At 38.5% G+C, this 22,378-nt stretch overlaps 1 protein-coding gene across 13 annotated transcripts in view; it reads left to right on the top strand.

Moving 5' to 3' along the window:
• The window catches only part of vav2 (vav guanine nucleotide exchange factor 2), a 199,985-nt gene that overhangs the window by 142,870 nt on the left and 34,737 nt on the right, over nt 1–22,378 (top strand). For 8 of the 13 annotated variants that reach the window (XM_084934788.1, XM_084934787.1, XM_084934794.1 and 5 more), the window contains exons 4-8: nt 8,084–8,152; nt 16,453–16,558; nt 16,961–16,975; nt 18,453–18,551; nt 21,172–21,240. In XM_084934788.1, the coding sequence (XP_084790914.1) occupies nt 8,084–8,152; nt 16,453–16,558; nt 16,961–16,975; nt 18,453–18,551; nt 21,172–21,240 (358 nt within the window). The remainder of the gene's footprint in view (nt 1–8,083; nt 8,153–16,452; nt 16,559–16,960; nt 16,976–18,452; nt 18,552–21,171; nt 21,241–22,378) is intronic. The other 5 variants (XM_084934796.1, XM_084934795.1, XM_084934789.1 and 2 more) reach the window with 1 other exon arrangement.

Genomic DNA, 22,378 nt, shown 5'->3' with positions numbered 1-22,378 from the left:
TTCATCACAATGACTAAAAGATGACTTTATTAAGTAGGGTCACATTTCACTGTTGGCCAGAACAAAAGAATATTGATATTGAAGAGTACACTCATCTAAATCCTAAGGGAATGTGTCAGAAGAGGAATGGCATAATACAAAGTGTTGTCTTGATAAGTGGCTGGAAATTAAAAGTACTGCTAAGATGCTTGTTAAAATTTTGTTATGTTAACGTGATCTATTCTCAGAACAGCAAATGACAATTTTAAACTTTTGCAAAGATAATAAAGAGTTAATTGTTTTTAATATTATTATTTTTCAGTTAAATAAATTATCACTCGAGTAGAAGTCTTTTTGTTTCTCCTCAAGCTTTTTAGAAATATTTCTTAGTCTCGACTCTAAGTCAGCGCTTTGTTTTTGTCATTAGCATTGTGTCATATATTTAGTTTAAGCAAGTATGTATATATGAATATATTTCTTATCCATGGTAAATTTGTAGAATATAATGACTTGAAAAGTAATTATTGAATATGACAGTCACAAGAACATTTCAAGCTTCAGCAATGAGGAGTGCAAGAAAAAGCAAGTCACATACTTGTGATGTGCTTTTACCTTTTTATTTTTACAGGTTTTTAAGCTGTATCGATAAGTGTGGTAGGATTTATCGTGGCACACTGTTTTCACTCCCTCAGAGCTAACTCTTCAGACCACCTCTAAGACCGAATAGTTAACATTAAAAAAAGAAAATCCCAAAATGCATAAAATTAATACTAAATGCTAGCCGTATATGTGGTGACTTAAATTTACATTTCACAGGTGAGTTCGAGGTGAATATTAAAATGAACTATCAGAGTAGCAAACCATTGATTTTCTTTTCCCCCTTAAGTACAGCACAAACAGGGGTTTCATCAGTTTTGTCATTTAAAAATAATGTAATAGGTGACTCAATATTAAGAAAAGACATTAAGGAAAAAAAATCATGACAAAGTTCCTTTCATTATTTGACTGGATTTTGACTTGATATATTTGGATTGAATTAGTTGTGCTACACACAAACAAAAGCAGTGCATGAAAGGTTGTTTAGAAATTGGATTGAGAAGAATATTGTGGAATGGAGGTTTTTTTAGAGAGCAATTTTAAAGCTATTTTCCAGCTTAGGCTCCTCAGATTGGAGGGCTCGATGTCCAGATGGTAACTCCACAATCTTAAATGTGCATGCACAGACAGCACATTGTGGCAATGCATTGAACTGTAGACCGATTGGAAAGTTCCTCATTGTGTTAATCGTTGGATAACATTGCCACAGGCATGACTTTGATATTTTGTTGAAGCACATTGATCTTGTCTGTTCGCTGTAATCAGAGCTCAGTAGTTCATGTCTTTGTTTCTGTGTCAGCATTCCAGCCAGAGTCGGGCATTAAGGCTTTATTTCTCCATGCAGACACGTAATTGCACAGAGATGCACTCTGGATAAAATCACTCAGCATTTCACACATTTCCTGGAACCTGCTGATTTTCCTTTGGTGTAATTTCTGTCTATAGTCACCTCTCATTTCTTTAAATTTTGGAAATGGAAAATAGGTGCAGTGATTTATTGAACATTTAAACATTTATGGAATTTACTGACTTTGTATCATTCTAACAAGCCTGAAAATCTAAATTTGGTATGACCACCTTTATTCTTCAGCATATCCTGAACTCTGTTAGGGAACCGTTCTTGTATTTCCTCTTCAGGAATAGTTCTCCATGCAACTTGAAGGACATTAAGTGCTCTTATGTGTTTTACATTTTTAATGGGACTTTTCCACATTCATTATTCCATTGATTTTGACAGTATCCCCAACACCACTGGCTGAAATTCAGCCCCAAACCATGACAGAGCCTCCATCTGTAGACACTCACTGTTGTATCTCTGTGTACCTCCTCCATACAGACAGATCAACTGAAGGGCTAGATGTATCTCTCAGGTCCTGTGTCAGGTCTTTACTGGACATTTTCCTATTTTTAAGAATATGGCGTTCACATACTGTTCGTCTGTTGTAGATACTTTTTAGGTCTGCCACTTCTTCTTTTGTCCTTCACTCGTTCACTTTATTCAGACACACTGCACACCGCACTGAGATTTGCCAAATTTTGTCTAATAGCTCTTTAAGAACCTTGATGAAAAAGCATTGTGGTTATCTCTGGCATTTTTCATAGATTCAAATGATGAAACAGGAACAAATTCTACACATAACAGACAATTTAGCAAAGAACAAAATTTTAAATGTGATGATGCATTATTTTAATCCTCTCCTAAAACATATTTTTAGCACTAAAACCTTAACTGGTCCCATTTTATTTTCTATTTTATTCTGCTTGCCTTCATGATTGACGTTGTCTTCTTCAGTAACAAAACTACAAATCCTCTTTTTTTTAAGCCTCATGTTCTCATCTTTTTGTGTGTCATATGTGTTGACCTTGGCTTTCTTACGGCTTATCTGCAGTATAAGCCTGCATCATCCTCTGCCCTGTTGTCACCCCAAGCTCCCTCCAGACAGCCACCCTACCGCCCACACACACTATCCTCAGCTAACCCTACTGTAACCTTCAACCCGCTTGTGCTTGTGTCCTAATTCATCACTGATCCCTGCTGTTTGAGTGTACAGTATCTCCTGGCCTCTGAGGGATCAGGTCATAGAGTGTGGGACACCTCAGATCACCACATAGACTGATCTGATCAGGAAGTTGACATAATATAATGATCCTCCAGTGTGACATTGTCACATGCACTGTATTTACATTTGTGAATGTTTACTTTTTAAATATTATAGTGGCTTCATGGTGGTTTGCACATTTGCCTAACAAGCCAAGAAGCCCTGGTTTGATAATTTTTTTTTAAAGATTTATTTATCTTGGTTAATCATATCAGAAGTTTGAAAACTGAAAGTTTTATGGCTTCCCTCCAGGCAGTCGCAAATATTTCATCAGATTTACCCAAAGTCTTTCTGCAGATCACCAAAACCCAAGTTTGACTTGAGTTAATTAATCAGTGTAATAAACAAAAATAAAAATCAGACTCTGTAATCATTGTTTGAAATTTGCTACATGCTCATGGATAAGCATTCATAGCTCAAAGGATAAGAAAGAGCTTCCCTGAAAGAAGACTTACAGAAAAATATAGAAAAATTGCGAGATATGCTAAATGAAGAAGCAACTGAGACCAAAACTAGACTATAACATTTTTAATCCTTTGTTTTGGGTCAAGATCTGCAAAATGAGGCATTCTTTTTGAAGTTTCCTTTTAAATTCCAGACATGATACAAAAGGTTGGAAAAAAACTGCTGTGAAAATTTGTCCAACATTCTCCCTCTTTATATGCAGATGTAGATCCTTTAGCCAGTCAGCTATAGGGACAAACGACAGAGAGAAGAGACAGAGCAGGTTAACAAAGATGGTAGGAGGTGTGTGTAACAATGTCTAAACAGCATAGTTGCTTTCTAAATAAGGAATTGGTGATGACATCTCCATCTCTGCTTCCTGAGAACTGCATTAGAATATCAATGTATATTCTATGATAATTAAAAATCTGAAGAATATGGCTAGCTAGCTTAGTTTAGCATAAACGCAGAACAAAGGGAAGCAGGTAGTTCTTGCATCTGTCTAAAAGTAACAAAATCTGCCTGTTGACATATGTATTAGTTTATGAACTTATCTATTGTTATTTAGGTTATAAGGAATAGTAAAACACGCTTATTAGTACGCAGTCATCATGTTGCATGTCCATTTCTGTTTTTCTTATATACCATTTGACTGTACTGCATGTGCTAATTTCTCTGTAAGCGCTGTGAATCCAACTCACATGTGCAGAAAAAAAAGAAAAAAACCCTCCTATTCACATGCTGATTGCACACACTGCCCCTCCCCAGGAAATGAAACTGTAGCAGTGGGTTTACAGGGAGAATGGGGAGATTTATAGACAAGCATGGTACAATAAGTAGCAAAGTGCGGAAGCTTGCTGGAGCTCCAGCGATTTATCGACCCCTGCAGAAATGAAGCCGTGTCCTGGGACATGAAACTGCTTCCATTGCTGACCATTTGAGCTGCTTTCACACACAACATCTACACTGTTGTTCTGCTGTTTGACAATAATGGATCAATGGGACTGGCTCATTGCGGATTTGTACAGGACACCTGCACTAACAGTTCCCATTACACCAGAAGAGTGTGGAATAAATTAGACATGATCACAAAGACATTGGGGTTCATTACAGTAATGTAATTCAGTGAGAAAGGAAGAAGAGCTGCAATGTGTAAGATGAGAACTCTGTGATTTATGAAAAATGTTAAGTAAGAAAAACAAAAAACCAAAGCAAAACAATGCTTTATCTGTGCTTAAAGAGATTTTTTACCTCTTGTGGTTTGACCATGAGATGTTTCAAATCAAATAACAAAAGCGACTATAATATTTAAAAGTTGAATCATCCAATTCCTCATTCACCTGCTATGAATTAAAGTAAAAAAGCATTCAAATAAATAAAAAAGAAATACCTCAATGGTTAAAAGTAGGCAAAAACACATAAAGACACCAAATTCATTGGTTATACATAGCTACAATTACAAAATACTGAATCTCTTTTAGTCTCTTTTCAAAGTACTTTTAAATGAGAAAAAATATAAATACAAAAAAACATATAGTATACAGTGCTTAACAAATTTATTAGAGCACCTCTTATTCAAATTACAAAAACAACACACACAACACAGATATTTTAGAACTCTGGGAAAAATGTATTTAAAACCAAAACTTGCAGCAGTTACTGAACTGAATTCGTGTTTTTATACCCAAATTTGAGTCGGCACACTGAGAAGTCAAAAATGAATCAAGCATAACATAAAAGCATTAAGACTAATTTTTCTGTTCAGGGATGCAAAACTGTAAAAACAAAAAACAAACAAACATAACTGCTTTAACAGTAACTTCATGGGTAACAACAATAATTATATTTTAGCATTATAGATACATTTGGGTTAAAGAGGTTGCAGATACTGGTGGGTTAACCATTAAAGAAACATATAATATGTTTTTTGTAATTACTTAAACTGTAAATTTAGTGCAGCTGTGACATAAACGTTACGTTGGGTGATGGTGTAATAAATTTGTAAATTTAGATATATATATATCTAAATTCTACATTTGATACATCTTTTCATCATATATATGTATGCTTAATAATGAATTTCTTCCAGGAGAAACATTGCATACAGGGACCCCAGGTCTTACTGCTGTAAGGTTTCTTCTTCTATTTTCTTTTTGGATAACAACAAAAAAATGAAGTAAAATGAAAAACATCTGGACAGCTGTGATGAAGCTCATGACTCAGTGTGGATGGCCACTAACTAATGATTAGACTCCTGCAGATATGTGATGCATTCACAGGCAAAACTAAAATTAAAAATATATCTGCAAGCAAAAAACAAATCTTTAACATTTTCTAAACACAAATTATTCACCAGCTCCCATTAATGTGGTGTCCATTGCATTTTTACATTTTGGAGTAAAACAGTGAAATGAGGTGAATGATGCAAGAGTCAGTGACATGAAATTGTAATCATTTTCCAAAGGTAATGTGCTCCTCGATTAACCATTTTCTATGAAGTCTGGAGACCAGTTGGTGCTGAATTTTTTTTGGGGGGGAATAAAAGCCTTGCATTCTTCCCCCTCTGAAACCTCTGTTTAACATGTAGCAGTTTTCTTCACCAGGGATGCGCTCCGAGGCTTTGCTTTATTTGCAATGAGATTAGTTTGAGCAGCTTGAGAAGGCGAGACAAAGACTGAAAGCAGGTGTCGCACTCCTAAAGCGTGAAAGTTGGAAACCGTGCACATAATCGAGCCCCCCCCCCCTCCCTTCTAGCACTGAATAGCCAAGAGACAGCTCATCAGAGGTGTACTGATGAAATTATGAACATAGTTCAATTGTACCTCCTTGCACCATTAAGAGAAATGAAAACAGCAGCACCGGACAGAGCTTGGCTCCGCAAAACAACACAGAGGTGATAGATACGAGTGCATATCTCCACAAACTACTATGTAATTAAATTTTGCCCTGCGGGACTCCATTAATAACTTATAATATAATGCACATTTCATTGGAGGGGGCCTTCAGATGTGGGTGTGTTATTGCACTCCGGAGAAAGCGCCCTGTGTGCTTCATAACAGTTAGCGAGAAGGTAACATAAATCAGATGAGGCAGTTTTTTGTGTTAGTAGTACTTGTAATTGTCTTTTGAAAATATGCGTTTTAATAAAGTTACAGCACTTAAGCATGGAACAGTTAGCAGAATAAATAAACCAAAGCGGCTCATGCAGTATTGTGCGTGTGTGTTAGTTGACCTTTGACTGTCTAGCTGAGCATTCATTACCCTGATGGCTGACACGTTCTAATTACACAAAGGCTAATTACTGGTGTCACACATACACAGAGACGCAGTCCACTTCAGTTGGCTTTTTAGGAGGGCATGGAACTGAGTCTCACTCTTCTGATCATATCATAGGATTAAACACAGTCAAAGGATTTCAAAGCTGTGCGCTAACGGGGAGGAGAGTGCTTTTATGAGAGCTTTGAAGGTCTTGTCTTGTATCATCACTGAAGAGTCCACATCAGCTTCCAGCTCACTTCTCAGTCTTGACAGTGACATCTTTTTCATTTGCTGTCCCTTTTGTGCTCTACTCTAATTCCTAAATTCTCCCACATGAAAATAACCATCACTTTATTTGTTCATTTACGACGAGCTGAGAAATACTTGATCCCAGATTTGGGAAATGATGCAGCAGTTAAAGAATTAAAAATTAAGTTAACTGAACTGAAAATGACTTAATAAATGTCAGTAGAGTTAACTGCTTTAATTCTACTCTCAGTATTTTAAAAAAGGCAAACAGAGAAGTGAGGCTTATTGCCTCATAATTGTACAACAATATCTCATCACCACATATGAACGGCTTTAATGTTGAAAGAGGAATAACATGCGATTCACCTGAAACTAAAATGTGATGCCTTGCAAGTGAAATCACTTACAGTGGCATAAAATGGAGGTCCAAGGTCCACTTCTGGTGCTCTGCTTTTTCTGGGAAACCAAAAAAGAAACCATGCTTTACTTTTCTAAAAGCTGTTATCATTGTATTAAAATAATAATAATAATTTGTATTTGTGTAAGCTGTAAAACAACATGAGTGTTATGGATTTGGAGACTTACATAAGGTTTACTGTTTGTCCTAGGGTATAGAGTGTGTGTAGTACACAAACCGTTTCTCTGCCATTGTGTTTTAATGATTAGCACTGATCATGACCTCAGTGACTTTAATGGGTTTCAGTTGTGCACAGCATTAAGCTAATAGGCTATAATCTGCAGCAGTCACAATCTGCTCTTGGTAAAAAAGGATATTTAACAGCGTTGGTCGTTTGAGATCTACACTGATCATGCATTTGAGAGTAAAGTTGGCAGAAATCTTGGAGATAAAGATATGCTGTTTATTGATTTAGTTGATTAATCTTCCACTTCTATGCTCTGCTACTCCTTTGGAGGATTGTTTGTTGACAGTGTTTGCAGGAAAGGGAAATTTCAGCATAGGATCAGCTGATTCGTGTAAGCAGTGAAGGTCGCATTCAGGCTGGTCATTTTTTGTATTTCATAGTCCTTTACATTGCCCCTGAGAGTCCTTGACAAGCTGTCCAAAAACCCTGTGAGAGGATATATGAGCCACCTGCCTAGCCATCTGAAGAAAAAATAGTGTATTCCTTCCTGAATTCCTGAGAAGGTTGGCTGGTGGAAGATGGCAGATTTTTTTTCTTTTTTTTATCTGCCAGTAGCAGTATGTTGATGTGTTTTGACAATGTTGTTTGTGACTGATGGGGTCCTCTGTTGAATAGATTCTGCCCCTGTGCTGTTGAAATGATGGAGCAAAGAGTGGCAACCTGACAGATGTAACATGACGTTTCTGACTAGTTATTTTTCTACCTGGAACACTGAGCTGTTGCAGTGATAAAGCATTTTGTACTCTGTCTCACTCTCTGTTTTTTGTTTGTTTGTTTTGTGTGTCTGCATATGTGTGTGTGCGTGTGTGCCAGACCTTTTCCATCGGAGGATACTGCTGAGAATGAGGATGATGTGTACCGGAGCCTGGAGGAGTTGGCAGAGTAAGTCATCTTTTCACCACAAACTGTTTTTCGTCACCTAGGGGGACTTTGTGTTATTTCTCCGAAGACTTTTCCTAACCCTAAATGTAACCATGAGCACCATATATCCTAGCAAACGCTAACTCAGTCGAGGGTGTCCTACCTAAAGAGTAGGACATGGACAACCAGGGGGAAATATAGACTGAAACTGAGTTCTGTAATTTAGTTTTTTGGTGGCCAAGATGAACACAAAAGACTGATGCACTTAAATGTTGACCCTTTTTAATTGCTAAACATTGATTATAAAGTTGGATGTGGGAGGTGAAATGTTTCGCACTTATGAAATGGCCACAGTGCCAAAGGTTTTACCCCGGGCCCACAAGTTTTGCATATTTATATGCACATATATTTGTATAGCGATGCCAAGTTCTTTTAAATTTTTTAGGCATTGTTTCAAAATATTCAGATTTATAAAGTTATAAAGTATAAAGTTTTTTCATTATAATTTTATGTTGCAACAGATAAATAATATACAAACAACAGCTTATTCTGCATCTACTAAAGTATGAGTGATATACATCATATGGTTGTTTTTCATTTGTTCTTTACTGCCATTTTTATGTATAGTTTTACATTGTTTTTTCTAATCTGAATAGGCTCACATGAACCACCGGTTATATAAAAAAGCATCTGACTATGTAACAGTTCTCTACCTGTCGGTTATATGTGACGCACCTCGCGAAGTTTAAAAGTGAACTGTGATTGTCACTTCTGCCAAGTTCCTCTAACTGCTTAATTACACACGCATAGAGCCTTCTGTCACTCTTCCTGTTGCCACGGTAACACCAGCATCACTCCAGGTTTAGCTGCCTCTATACCTCCTTCAGTAACGGGTTGCCTGGTTTGGTGCATATTAGGTGGGTTGGTGGGTTTTTCTGTCTGTGAAAGATGCGCTCAGAGTTGGCAGCGATGACAGCAGCCGCTTGACTCGGATTAATGGAAAATAATTAGTTAAAGGCTTTGAGAATGGTGTCATTCATCACAGATAGATAGGAGGGAGGAGAGCGAGTTATAGAAAGGCGAGCATGCGAGCTATAGATATATGCCTGCTGAATACATAATCATCCTTTAGCATCTTCTCATGCACCAGAAGAGCAGGGCTAGCCAAAAAGGCTAGTAATGGATTTAATTCCAGATATGAAGCCCTGAAAACTTGGAACATGGGCTTTTACCATGGAAAATAAACTAAAGGGGAAAAAAAGAAAAGAAAAAGAGCATACTGAGAGGCTGCTTTCCTTTTTTTGTTTTCCTTTTATTTAGAGAAGGGGTTTTCAAGTAGTGAGACACAGAGGGAGAGCCAAAGGTGCTCAGATACGGCGTGAGGTGAAAAGGACAGCGTGGATGCAGGCTTTCTAAAAATAACATGGTGTGCTCGCAGATTGGCACACAAATTGTACTCCTTATCTAGTACAGAGCAAAGAACAATGGCAGAGATAAAAGAAAAAATAAAAAGTTGGATTACAAATGACAGCCAACAAAGTGCAACAGCTTGCAGCAGGAAAAGAGACCATTATGCATGGCAGCAGCTATTTCTAACACCTGACATTATCATTAGGAGCCCTGCAAAACTAATTGCAAATCAATAATTGGGTATGATTTTTGTGAACAGTAAATTTTATATATCAATAAACATTTATTTAAATAGAAAACAGCAGGAAATACTCTGTAAAACTGGCTGAACTATGTTGAGCCTGTCTTGTTTCAGTTTATCCACTTTGTGGGCTTGCCTCCCTCCAATCTCTGTATTCATGGTGTGTAGCGTGAGCGAGGTTGGTGCGTTTCTCTCTGCACATTCTTCTTTATAAACTTCAATTCTGTGTGTTGGAGAACAACTTATAAATCATGTTTGGAGCCTACCTAAGAACTCATCAGGATACCGCATGATTTTTAACCAGAGAATTTGAAAACTTGTGGAATAATGCCATGAAACCCGTGAAACTATTTTTTTGTGTGTATTATCCATCCATTCGCTTCCGCTTATCCTTTTCAGGGTCGCGGGGGGCGCTGGAGCCTATCTCAGCTGTCATAGGGCGAGAGGCGGGGTACACCCTGGACAGGTCGCCAGTCTGTCGCAGGGCCAACACACAGAGACAGACAACCATTCGCACTCACATTCATTCGCACATTCACACCTAGTGGCAATTTGGATTATCCAATTAACCTATCCCCACAAGCTGCATGTCTTTGGACGGTGAGAGGAAGCCGGAGTACCCGGAGGGAACCCACGCAAACACGGGGAGAACATGCAAACTCCACACAGAAAGACCCCGGCCTGATGGTGGAATTGAACTCAGGACCTTCTTGCTGTGCGGTAACAGTGCTAACCACCTTGTCACCGTGCTGCTGTGTGTGTATAATAACAAAAAAAAGTCAATCTTATTCAATGCTCCCTGTGTTTACCGTGGTTCTAAATACACCTGAAAAGTGACAGTGGTGTGCACTGTCCAGGTTGCTGAAATTACTGCTGAAAGATGCGCTGGTTTTAGTCAGTGTGTACCTCAGTAGCAACAATAGCCCAGCACAGCAAACAGTCACAGGCGTTCCATTATGACACTTGTTATCGACTGCACTAGTGTCTTGCCTCTAACTTTTAACCTCCAAAATGTCCTTTCTCCACTGATGGGTTTTAGCCTCTGTAACCATGGCAGCAGGTTGAGTTAATCTTTTCTTTTTCCTGAAATGGTCAGTGGTGTTGTAACACTTTGCTCTTTGTGTAACCTGTAGGTCCAGAGGGCTGGGTCTTATTAAATTAATCATGCTGCTCTCTAGTGCAGCTGCTCTTGACCTTTTCCACTGAACATCTATGCATTTAGTTTCACCAATGGACACAAGCATAATTGATTCATCAGCATGTCCTTCACTTAATACAGTTGGACACAGTAGCACATAGGCCACGCTAGCAATAACCCTCCTCTCAGAGGCTTATTAATTAGTCTGAAGTATTGATGCGCACGTAATTTACGACGGGTGCGTGACTGAACTGCGAGAGTGAGAGAGAGGACAGCGATAATCTTCCCGCAGTAATAATTTTTATGGATGTAAAACTATTCTGTGCAACAAGCATCCCAGTGGAGGAAAATAGTGCAATGGCAGGACATATGGTGTCATAAAAACAACAGCATGTAGGAAATAATACTGCAATATTGTCACCAAAAATATTAAGTGTGGAAAAGAAAAGCTGTGTGGGAAAAGTAAAACAGAAATAATACAGCAAACAATAGAAATCAATAGACCTGCATCATTAAGTTTGGTGGGTGCTAACCGCGTTTGACCGATGTCTGTAAAAATGGATTTTGACATGAGTTTTAAAAACTGACATTATGTCGGCTGAGATGAAACGGCTGCTCTGGCCGCTCATGTGGGAATGAAATCAACCTTTTATGACTTGGTGAAGTTCAGAGATTGTGTTTAATGTTTTTTTCCTAATTCACAATTGTCAAAGCTTTTGCAGGTGATAGAGTCTCTCCTGAACGCAGTGAGGATGAAAAAGAGCTCATGTCTGCTTGGCTGAAGTTGTTTTTACTCATGAATTGCAGACGTCGTCATGTCACAGCGGTCAAGTTACCCTTTTTTACACATAACACACAAGGAGAGAGAGAGCTCACATCAGGCACATTATCACCCCCCGCAAATACTGCTTGATGGGTGCTGCTGGAGTAGAGTGAGGCGGCAAGACATGTGATGCCCACTTCTCGATTACCTGAAAATTGCATGTGTCATTTTAGGCATGTGACGGTTTGTCGCAAGAAGATTTCCATAATTACAATATTATGGCCGAAGAATGTCAAATGATACTTTAAGCAGTCATTATGGGCTAACCCAGAAATGTTCAGTGCAAATGAATGGAATGGAGATTCCCTGATAGGTGCACTTATGGTTTATTTGTATATGATGATTTGGCATTCTGCTGCACTGTGTCTGTTTCCACAAGTATACTGTATGACTCAGATAGAGGCCAGCCTTCATCCTAATTGAGGTCTCACAGGTTAATATGTTAAACTTTGTGCCTCTCCCCTCTGGCCTTCTCAAGTCAAGTCCTCACATCGTTTAGCTGAGAGTTCTTCCCATCTGGAATGACTCCATCCTGGAATTGACAAACCATGAAATCAGGGTGGATCGGGCACAGTCGCCAAGGGACTCTTGCACTGCGAAAGGAACACATAGATTTCCATTCCGAAGCATGCACTGTCACAAACCTTTTGTGTCACTCTTTTGCATTTTATTTTGCTCCATTAATCCCTCAGGCAGGTTGACATGAAAAGTCAATAACATGAAGTGAGCTCAGTTAAGGTTTTTTTTTTTCTTTCTTTTTCTTAATGCAAGGTATTAAGTAGCATCATGTCTCTAAATGACTGGTATTATATAGTAATAGTATTTATCATCTTTTAATCTTTACAATCAAGGAGAGAAACTGTGCTATTAATGATGTCATATGCATTGCTGCCTTTTTGGAAATAGTACAGTATTGATTCCTCTAAGGTTATCAGAATCTGTGCCCGGGGGTGTTGATATCAGGTGCTTTCCCAGTTTTTTCCGTCAAGCTAATGTTTTATATATAGCCAAGATTTCTTTCTATACATTTCCAAAGTATATTAGTGTCCCCATGATGCAGTATTTTATGCAGTGTAGTGAAACTTTCCCTGCTCATGTGCACATTATCAAAATGTGGTCAATGTACTATAGCGAGGCACATTTGTGGCCCTAAACCTTAAGGAAAGCTCCAGGTTCCTTTCATAGTACCTTGCCCCAATATCTGTGCTCTCCCCTGTGGTATATGTGCCAATCCCACAGGCTTTTTTTCCCACATCCCAGCGAGCTAAACTACTGCCCCATTTATTCTGATTTTGAACAGCACAAATGCAGTTTAGTAGCTACAGTGTGGAGGGCCAGAGCTGGAGCAGAATATTGAAGCAGTAACAAAGAAAAACAACTTTTGAAATTTAAATAAAAATACACAAAGCAGCCAAGCCTTCAGAGACATGTGCGCAGTAGCTCAGATATGATGAGTCACGTTCTACTACCCCCATGTTAACTCTATGTCATTGAAGGCCGGAAGCACATTACAGCAGGCCAATTGCATGCAAGCACACTAGACAGCCTTTAGCCTGTCACTGTGTAATCAGAGAGAAAATCAGACCCAATTTGTTAGTCCTTAGGACCTCTACTTCCATTCCTTAATCATTTACTGTGATGGTTACACATGTGCACATGCACATAAATGCAATTTTTATTAAGTATAAAGAAATAAGCTGTATAATTCTCATGTGACTTACTAAACTGGATAGAAAGATCTTACTGTTTTCTTGCTCTCTCCCTTTCTAACAGTGTGTGTACACACACACATACCCACAGTGTATACACACACAGATTTGATTGATTACACATACTATGTTGAACAGCCACATCATTAAAACCATCTGCTGGGTGGGTATATTGCTTATATTGGACCAGAACAGCACAGACGGTCCCACCTGGACGTTTGCAGCCAGTGTTTGACGTCTTGCGTCTTGTCAGGCAGGGCCTCTGTGGCTCAGGATTGTACCCCCCAGTCCTCTCAATTGCATTAAGATTTGCAGAGATTGGAGGCTGGATCAATGCCTTGGGCTGTTTCGTTGTGTTCCTCAAGCAGTTCTGAGGAGGTATTTGTGGTGTCCTGTGCTAGTAAAACCTTTATAGCAGCATCCTCCCCCAGGGGATGTGCTTGTTCTTGAACAATGTCAGTGGGTGGTGCATTTCAAAAGGAAAATACATACAAATTCCAGGACCCAAAATTTCGCAGCAGAAAAATGCTCAGCAGTGTGGTAATGATTGCTATTTACTTTACTTGTTACTTGCTTTAACATTAATGATATGACAACTGTTGTAAAACACCTCCCTTCCAATGTTGTCTCAATGCTATTTTGCAACAATCTGTTATAATCAACAAGGAAAATATCATAATGAATATTGGTTGTCTAAATGCAAGCAAGATAAAATATTGTATATCTGTTGGCATATAAGTAAAACACATATTAGTAAAACTTGGCATGATGTTTTGAATATGGATCGAAATAAGAAAGGAAACGTTTGGCTTTCATAATCAGTTACGCATCTGGTTCATCAGTATAATGCAGTAATTACTCATTAATCATTAATAAGAACTTGCATACATTTTGAACTTACTTGCTAAAAATGATCAGTGACAAACTGAATAACTAAGAGAGATGAAGAAGCTAACAGATGTTAACAAATGTTCCAGTGAGCCAAGCTTTCTCTAATAGATAAAAACGAACTAGATATTACAAACTTCCTATTCGATCTCTTAACAGGCAACATTCATGTCACTGCACTAAACCTCCCTCATATAAAGCTCTTTCTGAGGAATTAAACAAAAAAATATGTGAATTACCTGCTTTCCAAAGAGCCTTTCTGTCATGGCGCTCATCTGGGTCTGTGGAGAGTGCTGTAGTCTCAAAGTTCAGAGAGGAGATACTGAAGGGACAGCATGAGGTGGCCATTGTCCTCCCACGCAGCCTTCTCAGTATTCAACATGAGACACTTTTACTTAATGAAGAAAGATGGAGCGCAGTGTTGATAGTGAACCAAGTCACCTCAATTAAAACTTCAAACGCACCTGAGCACCAGCATTACGGTAAAGCTGCATATTTGATTGAGGGCATTTCCCTCACTTCGCTTTTTTTTCCTCCCCTGACAGCAGTGAAAGCAGGGATGCCATTGCCTTGATGGCACGTGTAGAAGGTCACATCACAGTGGATGGAATCCACCAACCTACAAACAAGATTTCTTTTTTTTTTTTGTAGACCTGTGCTACAAAATCTTGTTTTCAAATATGCATGAATTAATAAATCTTATGAAAGCTCAACAAAATAACCAATTTCAGTGATCTTAAAGGGGAATTAGGATTTTGTGGTCTGGATCTGGTTGTTTTGGTATAACGGCAGCCGGGTTATGGCCCCCATTAGCCAGACTGCAGTGAGGTTTGTGCTTCAAGAATGCACAAACAGGCAGGTTTATGTGCTAGGGATCACATGCACATCCATTTGGAGGATGCAGCATTCATCCAAGAAGAGCAAACCCTCTTCTTTCTTGTTCTCACTCAGAGAGGTCAGAGTACAAAACAGCATCCCCTGAGCTGGTGTTCTGCTCAAGGACATTCAAAAAGAGCGGATGCTCGCTGAGCCTCAACCTTAGGCGTCCTTTTCCGGAAGAATTCAGGGCAGCGAAGGTTGGGAACTATAACAAAAGATGGAGGTGGATGGTACATTTGTGTGTCTTGGTTGTCAACCCTCACAGAAACTGGAGTTCAGCACAGAGCGTGGAAGCAATTAAGATCATTTTTTTTCCTTTAGTGACTAAATTTGCATCCCTTTTGGGAGTCAGACCACCATTAAAGTTAATAACACAGACATATTTTTAGATGCATATGATATTTCCCATGTTCACCATGAATAAATGTCCATATATTTGTTTAGAAATCATGATCAAAGCACCCTTCAGAACCAAGTACAGTAATTAATAGCTTATTCATCGTGCTCTAAACTAATTATAAAAGATTGGGCTTCATCACTGAAGTTGGCTGAATCTATGGCAACTTATTGTAATACAAGAACATTACGCTCCCTGTGTCTGAATACAGCCTAGGTAAATGGAATTTTGTTTAAACAAGCGAGCAAGTTCAAACAGTTGCCCTCCGTTATTTAGCAGGCAACTCTACCTTTATTTATTTACAGTATTTAATCATTTATTTCCCTTTTGCGACTTAAAGCTCCCTTCTTATTAACTGCATCGACGTGGGCCCTTTGCCAAAGTGTTTTCCTGCTGCGGGATCCCTGCCGCCTCAATAAGTTTCCCAAACAATAATTGCTTATACGGAGCAGGGGGAGACACAGTTTTGGCTCACAGAGCATGAGAATCTTTCCCAGGAGATCCTCCTCTCCACAGTAACTGTCGGTGCTCTGCTGGCTGCTTGCCTAATTAAAGGTCAGTGAGCTAGCTGGGTGCCAAAACAACATAAATACATTAAAGAGAGATGCCACTTCATAACTTATTGGAGCTTTGTGAACACCAGGTTCTGTGTTCCCTTGCCTGGATCACTAGTATCCTTCAGGCAGGGCTTGTTAAGGATAACAAGCTAGTTCACCTGCTCTGTGCACTCAAGGAAGTTTGACGTGGAGGTGTGAGAAAAGACTGTTTATCATTTGGTTTTGAAGGTTGGTGGTTAGATGGACTTGTTCATCTAAAGTGCATGTGTTTTCCCCCAGTGAACATGACTTGGGTGAGGATGACATCTATGACTGTGTGCCATGCGAGGATGATGGGGATGACATCTATGAGGACATCATTAAAGTGGAAGTACGACAACCCATGGTGAGAACTCTGCCCTGTTTGATCATTAAGGACTTTTTTTCTTTTCACAATTACTGATTGCATTTTTTTGTTGTTGTTTTTTAATATACTGTACAAATGTGCTACGTGAAGGTCTATGACTAAATCACTGCAACTCTCCCCACTCTTTGGAAGAATTTTCTTTTGCATGATTTCATTTTACCATAACGAATTGCATTACAGGAATGCAATGAACTAATAGTGCCAGAGGAAACACCCCCACTCACTTTTAACTAGCTTTAGATTATTTCTGTGGTCGGCCTTGTCATTGTCGTACGGTATCTGCATGACATCGTGTCTCTAAACTCAACTGTAGCAGATGTCTCTTTCATAATCAGTGACAAATCTTTACTTCTGACTTGCTCTGCTTTTCTCATGCTGCAGATCAGATACATGCAGGTGAGTGCCACTGTGCTTGTGACTCACAACACCCTGTCAGCAAATTCCCTCCACCACCTTATTTAAAACCAACTCCTAGCATCCCAAGAGAAAGATCTGCCAATTAAGTTACTGACCGTTGGACCGATGGTGAACGATACCCCATCTGGTTCAGTCTGACTCAGAGCTAGTGACTTCAGCTCTGTGACTGCAGTGCTGACTTCAGCTAGCATCGCCAGCTGCCACACTAAAGCAAATAAACAATATCCTGCTGGCTTTGAACCCTACTTCTCGGATTGGTTGATCCTGTGCTGGCCTAAGGCCTGGACTTGTATTTTTGCATTGTTAGTGCCAGTTTTCGTATTACCAGCACTGGTTATCAACAGCCAGATCTGCTCCAGATGGCTTAGCTATTAATTCCTCAGGGTGCTCATAATCATACTACAACATAAAAAAGGAAAATCTATGGAAACAAAGCCTATGTGTGTGGGTGTGTTTCGCCATGATCAACAGGGTTTCTCACTTACAGTATACTGTTCTTTCAACAAAGCATGCACATACATACACATCTGAAGATGGAGACATCAGGCCCTGTGTAGAAGTTTGACTCTTTTTCACATCTTAACCTGGCTCAATCACAGCATGCCTGCTTGCATTGTTTTGCCTTGACAACGTTGGATTCATGTACATTTCTTTACACATGTCTTCTTAAACCAGCTAACCCACACAAACAGTGACGCTCAAAAACTCATTATTTTGCATCCTTCTGTCATAGCCAGTGTCATCACCATCTCTAGCCATGGCACCAGCTGTGCTAAATATTTAGAAATTTATCTTTGACATAATCAGATACATTAAAAAAAATCATTCCCAGAAGGATGATTCTGTTCATCTGGATGTATAGCTTTCAGTGGGAGAAACGCTTTATCACGCATCCAGTCTTAGCTGACTGCAGGTTTCCCCAACCCTATGAACAATAGTTACATAACCACTGTTTGTAAAGTTGAGGAAACCTGTGGGGAAAACTCTGTTCAGCTGCCTGCAGTTGAACAGAATCACTTCTCTGGATTATCGAGCATGTATCAAAACATGTCTAATTTTACATTTATTTCTGCTTGTTTTAACAGAAAAACAACAATAATTGGGTGTTAGATTTGGGGGGGGGGGTAGATTTGTTCCTACTGTCTCAGCTTTTAAAAAATTTCTTAAGTGTGGAAAAATCATAGGCTACATAAAAAAAGATGTTGATGATGAAGGGTGGATCATCCTGGCAAAGGAAAGCACAGCTGACTATAAGTTGTGTAAACTGTCAGATGAAGTCTAAATTCATTTTGTCAGTATTTCATTATGTTTGCAGAGTAAAGGAGTTTACATGCAAATTGACTAAAAGTGACTGTATTGGAAGACTGCACTGCATTATCTCTTGCTGATAACGCAAGTCGACGGCCTGTTCAAAGTGATCGTCGTCACTGATTATTTTATCTGATTCTCACTGCAGAAAATGGGTATGACAGAAGATGACAAGAGAAACTGCTGCTTAGTGGAGATTCAGGAAACTGAAGCAAAGTACTACAAGACTTTAGAGGACATTGAGAAGGTGAGTTTACGAATACAGCTCTATTTGAGTTTCTGATAAGCGTGCATTTTCCCATTGGCACAACCATGCAATGCTTGAATTTTCCTTCGTCACTTCTTTGTTGGTGGTTCAGACCTTTGGGCCGGGTCACAGCATGGAAATGTCATATTTATTTGAACACAAATGTCATGGACATAGATCAATATGATTATTATTATCTCAGCTTTCAAGGATGACGCTGATCCCTAAGCCTTTAAGTACACATCACATATGAGAGAACATACTCTATATGTGTCGGGGAAAAATAAATATTTCTGAAATAATTCATCATAAAATTTGTTTATATGCATGCTTCTCCACCCACCTTAAAGGCGTTTTATTCTTTGTGTGTTGAAGTTTATCACAGGTGATTGTTCTTACTCCACACAGTATTTGTATGAAAGAGTGTAACGATCATCTCTGGCAAAGAGAAGGGAGCAGCGTCGGATTATATTTATTCACAAGGCTCTGCTGCAAAGATTGCCTGCTCTGTGATTACATTTAAACACAGTAATTATATCAGGTCATTGTAACATTAGCAGTGACTTATTCACATCAAGCTTAGAAAAACTGATTAATACTTTGCTGCCTACAAAGGGAATATACTACAATAAAAGTGAAGCTATTCATTTTTATTAATTTTAGTTTTTATTTTACTTTTATTTTATTCACTTATTCCACTAGAACATTTTAAAAGGTTATATTTATTTTTCTGCACCTACCCTGTACATTATTTTCTTATTGTCTGTAGTGCTGTGCAGCAATCTTGAGTCACTTTCATTTCTTTACATTTTCTTTGCAGGGAGCCAGACTATTTTTTCTATTTTTTTCTATTTTGTTTCTTTTGTGTGTGTGTGTTTTTTTTTTTTTACTGGTCTTCAGCAACAGGTCTTCAGATTTTTCTGCAAGTGTTTCTTCTTTGGACAGTGGCTGTCTTTTGGGGGTGGGGGGGTTGTTGTCTTTTTCAGTGATGTTTTTAGTACAGTCCTTTTAGCTGACTGACTTTCAAAATAATTTGAATAGTTATTTAAGTCACTTAAACGACTAAAGCAAAATATAGTTCAGGCATTAAAAAGACACCTAACTCGAGAACCACATAGCAGACAACTTGGCAAAAAACTGGTTCAAAATGATATCTTTAGGCATTTTGTTAATAGTAATCTAGAAAAACTAGTAAACAATATCAAAAAAGAACCACATTCAAATAAAATAAAAATAATGAAACCTAATAAAACCTAAATAACAAAAGAATGCCAGAAGGCCTAACTGAGAAAGAAAGGTTTTTAACTGCTTTAAATGTCTTGCAAGAAGCCCTGAGAACATCCTAAAGACTAAAATAATTACAAGAAAGCTTTTCTAAGAGAGTTCTGTCTGTCTTGAATTATAAATTTGGCCATACCAAATACTGGCTGTCAAGTTCAGCAGAATTGTACAAACCTTGTTTTTCCCCTATATTCTATATTTCAGTTTATGTTTGTGTGTTTCAATAAATCACTACGCCTATTTTGGATTTTCCTAACGAAATATAAAAAGATGGATTCAAGACTTTTTCACATTACTGTATAATGTGTCTTTGTGGTACGTGTCTGTCTGTCTGACTAATTAAAATAATAATAATAATATTTAGCAGATGTAACACAGAAAGCTAGAAACAGCCGTGACTCTCTCCCTGCTGACACAGTTTCTTTAATTGAGTTAGCACATTTAAAACATTCACTTTTCACGCTACATTCACGTAATTGTAGCACAATTGGTCACAATTCATTTTAGCTTATTAGGAAATGACATTGAAACATTCTCACAGTTATCCAGGACTAAAGTCTCGGTGTGTCTTCTGAATATGAGCCGTGAAGTTTGCTGTTGCAGAGAGGAGATTTAGCACAGGACACACAACATTTTACAAAGTAGTATGATTACCGTTTACCGAGAAAATCAAAAACAAACATTCTGTCTATAACAACAAATTTTCTGTGCTCAAAGACTCAGACGCGTACGTTTGAGCTTTCACGGTGTAGTAATAAACCATCGCTGAGATTGGCGCTGGTATCGCATCAGTTTCCGCGTTGACAGATTTCATTCACGATTTCATGGAGCGCCACAAATCATCCGCTCCGCTAATTTCATTAAACCAAATGTGCATCCTGTGTTTCCCACACCAGACCAGCACAAGTCTAAATTAGAATAAATAACCTTCTTATGATCAGAGGACTCGTTAAGCTTAATTGAGTTGGGGTTAATAAACCCAGTTATCTTTGCGTTGCTTCTTAGTTGATCTATTTGTTATCATTATGATGATGAAATGTGACAACCATAAAGCAGCGTTAGAGAAATAAAAAGCATATTTTTTTCCTCTCTAAGCATAAGTGGGCTTCGTAAACAACAGCTGTATGTATTTATTGCACACTTAGCCCTCAAAAGGATTTTTTACAACACAGCCTGATATTTTTGTGGGTCATTTTCACAGATCTGTGAACTGTTCACACATGACATGAGAGAAAATGGCAGTTATAGTGTTTGTTTGTAAAAGGGAAATCTGTGGCTATTCAAAAAAAACCAAAAAACATAAAATCACCAATTTTCTTTTTTTTTTCCTTTCCTCAAGAATTACATGATCCCACTGAGGCAAGTCTTGAGTCCACAGGACATGGAGGCTATCTTTGTAAACCTGGAGGTGAGTAACCACTCTATGAGACAACATAATGCCAGTGCGGCACACCTGGATGCGTTTCACACCAAGCGAATAACTCGATATGTGTATGGATGGCTGAAAGAATGATGGGATCTATTGTTTATATTTACTGTATATTAAGGGTGCAAAGCTGTGAAAATTCAGGCTTTGCTTTGGGCTGAGTGTGTTGTCATTGCTCAGTGTTTTCGTCACGGCCAGAGTAGAAAACAGTCAACATTCCTGCCGAGAAAATATGCCTCATTGGTCTAAAATACCACCACGCACTCTGGACCACATGTGGTACAGAGTTGCATTAAATTATGTTAATGAGTCACACTGTTTTGCTGACCTGTAACACACAAAGCAGCTGTAGTTTATTTAAGTCTCTCCTATAATGAGTATTTATAGTTTAATTTGGCCCTGAACTGTAAATACTCATTGTGTTTGTTTTAATGTGTGTCACAGTATTGCCCAGCTTCTCCCAGGTTTATGCATTATGTCTGAGAGCTGCAGACTGCTTATGGAGATTTGAAAGTGGTGATAAAGTAGCAGGAATTCATACTTGCTTGTTCACGAGAAATGTTGAATAATCTTGGGTTATAAAATATATTAAATAACTGTAATATGCTATAAATGTTTAGCCACCTTTGTGAAAAAGGTCTATACTGCTGATCTCCTCTGTTCTCTTTGTCTGGGACATAGAAGCCACGCAGACACACAGCTTTCTGGCAATTAGGCAACATAACCTAAATAGCAAAGATGATCACATTCAGAAGGAGTGTGTTCTCCGTCTCTCCTAAAAATACAACTTCTCAACTATATCTTCACTTAGCAATCTGAACTAATTAGAGTTTAATAGAGAGGGCAACAATGTGTACTAAATGTTTCAAGATGAGATCTTGTATCAGTTAATTAAACTTTATTTGCACCTTTCATCCTGGTTGCATTTTGAAGTGCTTCACACAGGACCAAATAGCTGAAAATCAGATAGAGCATTAATGCAAATATCTAATCAGCCACTCAGATGGCAGTAACCCAGCACATTAAGGCATGTAGACACGGTCAAGACCTGCCGAAGTTTAAGTAGAGCACCAGGGGCTGAAAGGTGATGGACTTTCAATGTGGTATGGCTATTAGCTGC

Source organism: Perissodus microlepis, chromosome 7 (genome assembly GCF_051167445.1).
Source record: "Perissodus microlepis isolate ML-2025 ecotype Zambia chromosome 7, ASM5116744v1, whole genome shotgun sequence".
NCBI classification, from domain to species: Eukaryota; Metazoa; Chordata; class Actinopteri; order Cichliformes; family Cichlidae; genus Perissodus; species Perissodus microlepis.
This window is presented reverse-complemented; position numbering and strand designations above follow the sequence as displayed.